General features: G+C 42.0%; 1 protein-coding gene across 1 annotated transcript; it reads right to left on the bottom strand.

Moving 5' to 3' along the window:
* Positions 1-459: 459 nt before the first annotated feature.
* On the bottom strand, positions 460-4,009 carry LOC110520220. Its single transcript, XM_021597380.2, has 7 exons — positions 3,861-4,009; positions 3,193-3,501; positions 2,731-2,991; positions 2,175-2,492; positions 1,757-2,062; positions 1,474-1,569; positions 460-1,099 (listed from the first exon to the last, which is right to left on the bottom strand). Exons 1-7 carry the CDS (start codon positions 3,922-3,924, stop codon positions 1,041-1,043), a joined length of 1,413 nt encoding a protein of 470 aa, XP_021453055.2. The 5' UTR covers positions 3,925-4,009; the 3' UTR covers positions 460-1,040.
* Positions 4,010-11,209: the final 7,200 nt, after the last annotated feature.

The raw sequence follows: 11,209 nt of genomic DNA, 5'->3' as shown, positions 1-11,209 counted from the left end.
TTCAGGGGCAGAACAACAGATTTTTACCTTGTCAGTTGAGGGATTCGATCTAGCAACCTTTTGGTTACTAGTCCAATGCTCTAACCACTAGGCTACCTGCCGATAATAGGCATCAATGGGATCAAAACAATAGTCAAACATGTCACAGTTTAGCAACATGTAGCAGAATATAATGTTAATGCTGTGCAATTAAAATAATAGAAGTAGTGTTATAACAAGGATGTTACACATATTATAATTAATATGGAAACAAGACATTTTCCTCTTGAAGCAAACAGTGAATATTTTGAAATTCCAAAGACCATGATGTCCAAATGCAACCAAAGGCTTTCAAAACCAAAAAGCCCAACTTGCTACGTTATAGCCAGTCTCTTACAACAGTCCATACAAAGTTCAAAGCTTTCCTAATACAGGACAATCAGATGGTAAAATAAACTGAGACACTGTTGACAAACTAGTATTAACATCCCCATTTATTGTGTACAAACATTACAGACTGAGGATGAATGGAAATGTACATTTCTAGGATGAACTAAATAATATACACTGAGTGTAAAAACATTACTATTTTGTCTTGACTGTTCACCCTCTGAATGCCACACATACACAATCCATGTCTCAATTGTCTCAAGAATCCTTCTTTAACCTGTCTCCTCCCCTTTATTTACGCTGATCAAAGTGGATTTAACACGTGACATCAATAAGGGATCATAGCTTTCATCTGGATTCACCTGGTCAGTCTATATCATGGAAAGAGCAGGTGTTCCTAATGTTTTGTGCACTCTGTGTAAATTATTTAGGTCTTTTGGAAAGATGCTTACAGTATCATAACATGGTCATGTTTTCAATATTAGTATTTGAAGGGAAGGTTGTTGGTGGATAACACATTATTTTAACACCAGTGAAGTTTCTATTGCCAGACCTTTTGACAGAAAACAGTGTGACATGTGGTAATGTGTGAAAGATGTTACTAGTTGGTACAGACATGGGTGGGAAAGCTATATTTCAACACAGACACAGGCCATAGGCTAGCAAGAAGGCTATACACCAGTCTCCTGCAGTTGAGCAGGTTCCTCCTTTTGTCTCTGTGTCTGGGTGCCTGGATGGATGACACAACAACACATCAACCAGAAGAGTTTGAAATGATGTCATTTACACACACTAATTCACTAGTTTTCCACTCAGTACTTATGAAAGGTGATCATGTTTGTTACTACATAATGTTAATTTAAATTGTAGTTCACTACAAAATCAAAGTTGGTCATATGTTTGGAGACTTTAAAAGCTCTCTAATGCAGAGAAGGATCCACGTCCCATGAGAAAGGCTAGCTCTGCCTCGGTCCAAAACGAAAGAGAAAGAGAGGTACTGTCTAAGGCAGACATTTTAGATGGTTCCTCAATGTCCCGTTCCTTTGGGATTGGTTTGGAGGTCTTGTTTATGGAGTGTCTATCCAAGAGGGAGTGTCTCCTTACCGTTTGGTCTTCGACAGTAGAACCCGAGAAGTCCCAGAATTCCTAGGGTGGCAGCCATTGTAATCACCCCTCTCACCACTGTCTCGGTGCCCATCCCTATGAAAACTTATGTTAAATTATATTAAACATGGCAACCTCTCCAGCATGGTAACCTATTTATTTTGTTACACTAGGCCTATGCCAGGGGAAAGCAGAGGTCCAGTGAGGAAAAATGTGTTTGGTTTGAGATAGGTTGGAACAGATTAGATCAATTTGAAGAGAGTCTATCATAACTAATTGTTACCTGTCATTGAAGACATTTTTGTCTGTGTGGGGAGTGTGAGGGTCAGGGAGGCTGTCGCTCTGAGCATGCCCTCTGTGAACACAGCACACTGCCAGTGCAGCTGGTCCCTATGGAGGCTGGGCAGGGTCACACTGAGCATCCTGTTGGGGTGACTCTCTGTCAGGATGTCCTGTTTGACCAGCAGCCCCCTGCTCCCTTCCATCCTCAGCCAGGCTAGGGTCACAGGGTCGGTGCTCACCTCCGACACCTCACATCTCAGGACCACCGGATGATTCCTGGGGAATCCACTAGGCGGAACTGCAGAGACTGAAATGGAAATCTGGAGATCATTGGGGATCTGTCATCTGTTCTCTCAAAGATTAGTAGAATAGATTATTCTGAAAAATGCACCGTAGATATTTAAAATGATAATGCTCACCCTTTAGGGTTACCACATTGATAGAGGCAACTAGGAGGTTTTCAAAATAGCAATTGAACCTTCCAGAATCTTCAAACTTCACTGGTGAGAAGTAGAGAGGGAAGTAGTATCCATTGAAGTCCCCGTATGAAAATCTCTCATTAAACGTGTCATTGGAGCCGTACATTGTAGTTCTCACAAGGTGAACCTCTTTAGCTGTAGATAATGGGGTCCAGGACCATGATGCATGGATGTACTCATCTGATGTCATACAAAGCAGTGTCACCAGAGAGCTGTTGGAGCTCTCTCTGTACATTGTGAGAGTGGCATCAGACGAAACTGTGGAGAAAACCATAGCGTTGTTCAGTCAGAGGGGAAAGTTGAATTTTATTTCAATCCAAAGTCTAAATGGCATTACGGGTCCATTTTATTGTAAATGTATCACATGTGATCACCATTTATCCATTTAAAATCAGACCAATATTATTGATTATCAATGACTACTGATCAAGAGGACAACATTCACATTTCACATAAAAGTTTTGATATTTCAGTTAGATAAGAACACATTTTGTACCTTCCTCAATTCTGACAGCATTAGAGACATTATATAACAGTGTTCCATTCTGTCTAAAAGTGCAGTAGTATGCCCCCTGACTGTCCGGATGAACACTGCGGATGATCATGTGGACAGTGTTGTTGTAGAACAGCGTGGTGATAGAAGTGGAATCTCCATCTCTTTCCCACTGCAGTGTGGCCCCATCTGGTAGGCTGGACACCTCGCAACTAACACTCACATCAGAACCCAGACGAAATGAAGGCCAAAAGGAAGGTGTAACTGAAAAAACATGCAATTTAAAGATGTTTACAATGTAAACTTACTGTCCAAACTAAAACAATAATGTGAATGAACAATTACGGTGAAGAAATTAATTTTGGAAGCTGGCTTTCGAAACGATTTAATCATTGGAAAGTATTTTGTCATTATGGAAGATTCACGATGGCGTGTCTGTACAAAACAGACACAGAATCTACTTACTTTTTGTGGTGAAGATCTCAATCTTAACCAATGGGACATTTGCTCTTACCAACAAAAACACCCCTGCACATTCAAACTTCGGCTTCACTGTTACGTCAAAGTCTTTGCTGCAAGAAAAGTACTCTGTGAAAGGTGGACTAACCACTAGCCTAGAGGATATTGCTCTGGCTATTTGAATCTCTGAGTATCTCCCATCATGTGAGGTCCACTCCCAGCTGAACTCTGACCAGTGAGGTTGAGCCAGGTCTGACACAGACAGGTGCACACTCTCTGTCTGACCAGAGATCAAGAAGATGCTCCTCTTCATCACTGTGTGTGGACAATGAGACACAGATCTGGTCAAATGACAGTATTAATTCACCCCATAACAGTTTCAAAATGCACAGATTATTTATTGTGAATCTGGTTTAAAGCCCCTTATTTGTTTTAAAAATCAAGGACAACCGATTCAAATTAGAGAATAGGTTTTCAAAGTCTAATCGGTATACCAGTTTCCCTCTGATAGTCATAGAAACTGTCCATACTGTACATGTAATCCTTTAATTTACATTGAAATTGCTTGTCCCAGATATTTGGGTTTTGAATGAAACATTCTGCTTGTTTTAAACAAGATGTTCAGAGCAACAAAAGAATGATGATGAAATACATACAGTAAGAACTGAACTCACCCTCAGCAGAATTCCCTGATATGCATAACAGGATCCACCACTGAATAACCACAATGTGGTCCATGACCTGACATTTAACTCCAGTTCCACCAATATCTGAGAAACAACTCCAGACAGAGAGACGGAGCAGAGCACATTCTTACATTGAAACAGCAGCTTGCACAATTTCCGCTATCTTGTTCAGTTACATCTCGTCATCTCACTATTGCATTCATCATTGTAGCAACTTGTTCTCTTGATCTGATAACGTGAAGGTTTTCTCAGTTGATTTGAACCGTTAGCATTTGAGCTACCCATTTTGACCATTGAATGCCATGGTCGGATGGCCAAGCCAGGCGAAATGTCTGATATCTAATTTAGGTATAGTTACAGTAATGGAATGGACCCAGATGATTGTACGTGGTTTTATTCTCAATTACGTTAATAATACTTTAACAAGAACACACCATGGGAAAAAGGTACAATTTAAACTGGAATTGAACTGGAATTGAAATAGAATCAACACAAATTAGGAACGATTTTACTTAACATGATCTAAACTGGTGTTACAGGAAGCAGTTTGTTCGTTATATCACCAGACCTATACACTGATTCATTAAAAACATATGGTATGGTAAAGTGAAGTGCATAGCAATGTTATAATGGGGTTACGTCCATTAAGGTTCATTAGCATTAAAGGCACAATGCAGCTTTTTAAACATTCATATTAAATCATTTCTAGGTAAAAATGTAGAACTTTACTGTAATAGATTTCCATTAAAAGGGTCAAAAAACACTTTTTGGGAGTGGTCTGAGTGGGAAGGGAAAAACTGAAACATAGCCGTTATTGGCAGATCGTTTTGGAACTCTTTGTTATTGGTCTATTAACCAATTTACCACATGGTGATGTCATGATGGAAAACCCGAAACTTCCACCCATTCAAACCCGCTGATTAAAAGGTCCTTTGTGGATTGTATTTTCAACCAGAAACTTTCAGGAATTGAAACTTATTATTATTTTTTCAAACTTTTACAGTGTTAGTTTCATCAGCTGTTTTAAATGGGCCTTTAAATGGCGGCAGGGTAGCCTAACGGTTAGAGCGTTGGACTAGTAACCGAAAGGATGCAAGGTTGAATCCCCGAACTGACAAGGTACAAATCTGTCGTTCTGCCCCTGAACAAGGCAGTTAACCCACTGTTCCTAGGCCATCATTGAAAATAAGAATTTGTTCTTAACCGACTTGCCTAGTTAAATAAAGGTAAAATAAAAAATAGAAGTTAGAGCCATGGCTCAAATTGCATGGGTTTTGATACTGTTTGATTCCTGAAAGTTTAGTATGAAAAATAGCTATATGAAGCAGGGTTAGCATGATAAACATAATACATACATAGCTTAAATGTATTTGATAGACAATCCAATGCTGAAAGCCTTTAATAGTATAGGTCTATGTACTTTCTCAGCAGAGAAAATCTCCCCTCCTTGGTTCCTTAACGGTATGGTACAAAGCATAAGCATGACAAGAGTGTATAAGATCATCCACTCAGTAGCGTATTCATCACAGTCACTGAATGTAGACAGCATAATTATTTTACAACTTTTATGTTTTAAGCAGACCACCATAGTGCCTGTGCCCAAGAACACTAAGGTAACCTGCCAAAATGACTACCGACCCGTGCACTCACATCTGTAGCCATGAAGGGCTTTGAAAGGCTGGTCATTGCTCACATCAACACCATCATCCCAGAAACCCTAGACCCACTCCAATTTGCATACCGCCCCAACAGATCCACAGATGATGCAATCTCTATTGCACTCCACACTGCCCTTTACCACCTGAACAAAATAAACACCTACGTGAGAATGCTATTCATTGACTACAGCTCAGCGTTCAACACCATAGTGCCCTCAAAGCACACCAGTAAGCTAAGGACCCTGGGACTAAACACCTCCCTCTGCAACTGGATCCTGGACTTCCTGACGTGCCGCCCCCAGGTGGTAAGGGTAGGTAACAACATATCCGCCACGCTGGTCCTCAACACGGGGGCCCCTCAGGGGTGCGTGCTCAGCCCCCTCCGGTACTCCCTGTTCACTCATGACTGCACGGCCAGGCACGACTCCAGCACCATCATTACATGGTAGGCCTGATAACCGACAACACCTGACACAACAGTGGTAGGCCTGATAACCGACAACAACGAGACAGCCTATAGGAAGGAGGTCAGAGACCTGGGCATGTGGTACCAGGACAACAACCTCTCTGTCAACGTGATCAAGACAAAGGAGATGATTGTGGGCTCCAGGGAAAAGAGGACAGAGCACACCCCCATTCTCATTGACGTGTCTGCAGTGGAACAGGTTGAGAGCTTCAAGTTCCTTAGTGTCCACATAACCAACAAACTAACATGGTCCAAGCACACCAAGACAGTCGGGAAGCGGGCACAACAAAACCTATTCCCCCTCGGGAGACTGAAAAGATTTGGCATGGGTCCTCAGAACCTCAAAAGGTTCTACAGCTGCACCCTCGAGAGCACTGGTTGCATCACTGCCTGGTATGGCAACTGCTCGGCCTACGACCGCAAGGCACTACAGAGGGTAATGCGTACAGCCCAGTACATCACTGGGGCCAAGCTTCCTGCCATCCAGGACCTCTATACCAGGAGATGTCAGAGGAAGGGCCTAAAAATTGTCAAAGACTCCAGCCACCCTCGGCATAGACTGTTCTCTCTGCTACCGCACGGCAAGCGGTAACGGAACGCCAAGTCTAGGTCCCCAAACCATAAGACTCCTGAACATCTGGTCAAATGGCTACCCAGACTATTTGCATTGCACCCCCCTCCCCTCTTCACACCACTGCCACTCTCTGTTGTCATCTATGCATAGTCACTTTAATTAACTCTACCTACACTTACATACTACCTCAACTACCCGGTTCCCCCGCACATTGACTCTGTACCGCCACCCCCCTGTATATATTGTTATTTATTACTGCTGCTCTTTAATTACTTGTTACTTTTATCTCTTATTCTTATCCATATTTCTTTGAAAATGCACTGTTGGTTAGGGGCTCGTAAGTAAGCATTTAACTGTAAGGCTGTTGTATTCGGGCGCGTGGGACTACTACAATTTGATTTAATTTGAAAAATGTGTTTTGTAGATGTGCTTTTTTAAGTGTGTGATGATGATGAATGGCTCACACTTGTGACGTGTTCTTAGTGGTTGTTTCATAAATGTTAGAGTCGGGGTTGTTTTCATAGACGAGCTCAGGTATGTCTTGGTCTTAAACAGACAGTTACAAAAATAAAGAAGATCAAAAACAGAGTTACATCTAACATTCCAGTGTCACAGCATCCACTGGAAATGTGTACAGTATACTGTACTGTAGATACCTTTGTCTCTCTTTGGATCATCTCAGTCAGTGGTAGGTCTGTCATACCTTCAAGGTAGAAACAAAATATTACTTGAGACAGGTCCATCTTAACATAGAATAACATTACATTTAGGAACACAGTATAAGTTAGAAATCAGTGTGGCTACCTGCAGCTGCAGCTGCAGCTGATCCCCCTCCTGTGGAAATCACCAGATCTCATCAGGATCACAGCAACGGCACACACCAACCTAAACAGGGAACAATGATCACAGGCTACAGACTACTCTCTGTCAATGGCACACAGAGAGAGAGAGCGAGAGAGAGAGAGAGAAGGGGAGAGGGAGAGAGAGAGAGAGAGAGAGAGAGAGAGAGAGTGGGGGAGAGGGAGAGAGAGAGCGAGAGAGAGAGAGAGAAGGGGAGAGGGAGAGAGAGAGAGAGAGTGTGGGAGAGGGAGAGAGAGAGCAAGAGAGAGAGAGAGAAGGGGAGAGAGAGAGCGAGAGAGAGAGAGAGAGAAGGGGAGAGGGAGAGAGAGAGCGAGAGAGAGAGAGAGAAGGGGAGAGGGAGAGAGAGAGAGAGAGAGAGAGAGAGAGAGAAGGGGAGAGGGAGGCTACTTTTCCAAAAGGTACAAATGATGAGGCTAGAACTATGGCTGTAGGAACTATGGCTATAGACACCTGCAAATGTATTCTTTGTAATAATGTTTTAGGCAAAACATTTTAGATAGAATTTTCTACGCATAAAGTGTCTGTGAGCTACGTGCCTATTTCGTCGGGCATTGTGAGGGTCAGGAAGGCTGTAGCCCTAAGAATGCCCTCTGTGAACACCACACACTGCCAGTGCAGCTGATCTCTACGGAGGCTGGGCAGGGTCACACTGAGCGTCCTGTTGGCATGAATCTCTGTCAGGACGTCCTGTTTGACCAGCAGCCCCCTGCTCTCCTCCATCCTCATCCAGGCCAGGGTCACAGGGCCACCGCTCACCTCCGACACCTCACACCTCAGGACCACTGGCTGGCTTCAGTGGTCTACCTTGAAACCCCGGAATGAGAATCTCTGAGGATTCTCCTGCATTGATACCCCGTTTGGATGTTCTCTCTCTGCTGGAGCCACCTTCACCGATGTTGCATGTAGTGGTTTTGGGTGCCCAATACCAAGCTGTTCTTTTAGGTTCATCTCCAGAGTTGCAGTTCAACGTCATCTCACTGATGTTGGAACTCTCTCTATACAGAGTGTAGGGAGGATTCTTTTTATCTGAGAAGACACAATAAAATATAGATATTGCTATTAAAAGCATGCCCTGATGCCTCTCGGGTGGCGCAGTGGGCTAAGGCACTGCATCGCAGTGCTAGCTGTGCCACCAGAGACTCTGGGTTTGAGCCCAGGCTCTGTCGCAGCTGGCCGCGACCGGGAGGTGCATGGGGCGACGCACAATTGGCCTAGCGTCGTCCGGGTTAGGGAGGGTTTGGCCGGTAGGGATATCCTTGTCTCATCGCGCACTAGCGACTTCTGTGGCAGGCCGGGCGCAGTGCGCGCTAACTAGGTCACCAGGTGCACAGGGTTTCCTCCAACACATTGGTGCGGCTGGCTTCTGGGTTGGATGCGCGCTGTGATACCTTCTTAGGGCTGAAATCCTGTTAACAAGATTGATATGACAACAGCCAGTGAAAGTACAGGGGCCACATTCAAATCAACAGAAATCTCATAATTAAAATTCCTCAAACATACAAGCAAGTATCTTATACCATTTTAAAGGCAATCTTGTTGTTAATCCCACCACAGTGTCCGATTTCAAATAGGCTTTACAGCGAAAGCACCACAAATGATTATGTTAGGTCAGAGCCAAGTCACAGAAAAACACAGCCATTTTTCCAGCCAAAGAGTGGATTCACAAAAATCAGAAATAGAGATAGAATTCATCACTAACCTTTGATGATCTTCATCATATGACACTCATAGGACTTCATGTTACACAATACATGTATGTTTTGTTTGATAAAGTTCATAATTATATAAAAAAAATCTCAGTATACATTGGCACTTTATGTTCAGTAGTTCCAAAAACTACTATTTTGCAGAGAGCCACATCAATTTACAAAAATACTCATTATAAATGTTGATGAAAATACAAGTGTTATATATGGAAATAGAGATAAACTTCTCCTTAATGCAACTGCTGTGTCAGATTTAAAAAAAGCTTTACGGAAAAAGCAAACCATGCAATAATCTGAGTACGGCGCTCAGAGACCCAACAAGCCAAAAATATATCCTCCATATTGTGCAGTCAACATAAGTCAGAAATAACATTATAAATATTCACTTACCTTTGATGATCCTCATCAGAATGCACTCCCAGGAATCCCAGTTCCACAATAAAGGTTTGATTTGTTCGATGATGTCCAAATAGCTACTTTTGTTAGCGCATTTGGGAAACAAATCAAAACTCACAAAGCGCATTCACTAGTTGCAGACGAAATGTCAAAAAGTTCCGTTACAGTCCGTAGAAACATGTCAAACGATGTATAGAATCAATCTTTAGGATGTTTTTAACATAAATCTTCAATAATGTTCCAACCGGAGAATTCCTTTGTCTTCACACCTCTCATGTGAATGCGCATGACCAGCTCGTGGCTGCTGGCAGACCTCATTCCCCTCTCATTCAGCCCCCCTTCACAGTAGAAACCTCAAACAAGTTTCTAAAGACGGTTGACATCTAGTGGAAGCCTTAGGAAGTGCAACATGACCAATATCCCACTGTATCTTCAATAGGGGCTGAGTTGAATATCGACCAACCTCAGATTTCCCACTTCCTGGTTGGATTTCTTCTCAGGTTTTTGCCTGCCATATGAGTTATGTTATACTCACAGACATCATTCAAACAGTTTTAGAAACTTCAGAGTGTTTTCTATCCAAATAAACTAACAATATGCATATATTAGCAACTCAGACTGAGGAGCAGGCAGTTTACTCTGGGCACCTCTGGGCAGCTTATTATCCAAGCTACTCAATACTGCCCCCAGCCATAAGAAGTTTAAGAAGCAGTGCGGCTTGGTTTTTATTGTGTTTCGGAGGACGCATGGCTTTCGACCTTCATCTCTCCTGGGCCCGTAAAGGAGTTGTAGCGATGAGACAAGATAGTAACTACTAAAAACAATTGGAGACCACAAAATTGGGGAGAAAAGCGGGTAACATTTAAATTAAATAAAAAGCATGCCCTGATTTATTCCATTCAACAAGAGGAGAAAATATAAGAAATGCTGAAAATGAATAAAACTATAAGACATTTGCTGAAAATGTTACTCTAAAAATAAGGAAAACAATACTGACAAAAAAATATGTATCATCTACAAAGCCAAATAGTGATAATAGTAACTTTTATACAATTTCACAAGATACAAACAACAAATTCCTAAGAGATAACGTATTATTCACCATTTGTGATATTCAGTGTGTTATAGACATAGAATATATCCACTCCATTCCGTAGGATTCTGCAATAATATCTCCCCTGGCTGTGCTGATCAACATTGTGCATGTTCATGTAAGTAGGATTGTTGTAATGTGGTGTTAGAAGTAGCACTTTCATCTCTAACCCGCTGCAGTGCAGTTGAATCTGGCAGAGGAGAAAACTCACAACTCACTCTCGGATCTGAATCAGCTGTCAGTTTGAAATTAACAGACAAAATAAAGTAATTTTAATTGAATTACATAATAAATGTTGCAATTACTCTATGATGGAGATGATCGTGGACTTCAGAGAAGTTAGATATTACTGCACGGACGGAACTAGAAGCACAAGCATTTCACAACACTCGCATTAACATTGCTAACCATGTGTATGTGACCAATAAAATTTTATTTGATGACCCGTATGTTCTTGAGTCCCTTCGCTCATATCCTATAATATATAGAGTTAGGCATATTACATTTGAAAAGGTTTAATATTGACAGTCACCAAATGGAAACATTGAAAATATACATATACATTTGACAGCAAAGTTCATAA

This window comes from Oncorhynchus mykiss, chromosome 3, assembly GCF_013265735.2.
Source record: "Oncorhynchus mykiss isolate Arlee chromosome 3, USDA_OmykA_1.1, whole genome shotgun sequence".
NCBI lineage: Eukaryota > Metazoa > Chordata > Actinopteri > Salmoniformes > Salmonidae > Oncorhynchus > Oncorhynchus mykiss.
The sequence above is the reverse complement of the archived record's forward strand: the minus strand, read 5'-3'. Positions and strand labels throughout refer to the sequence as shown.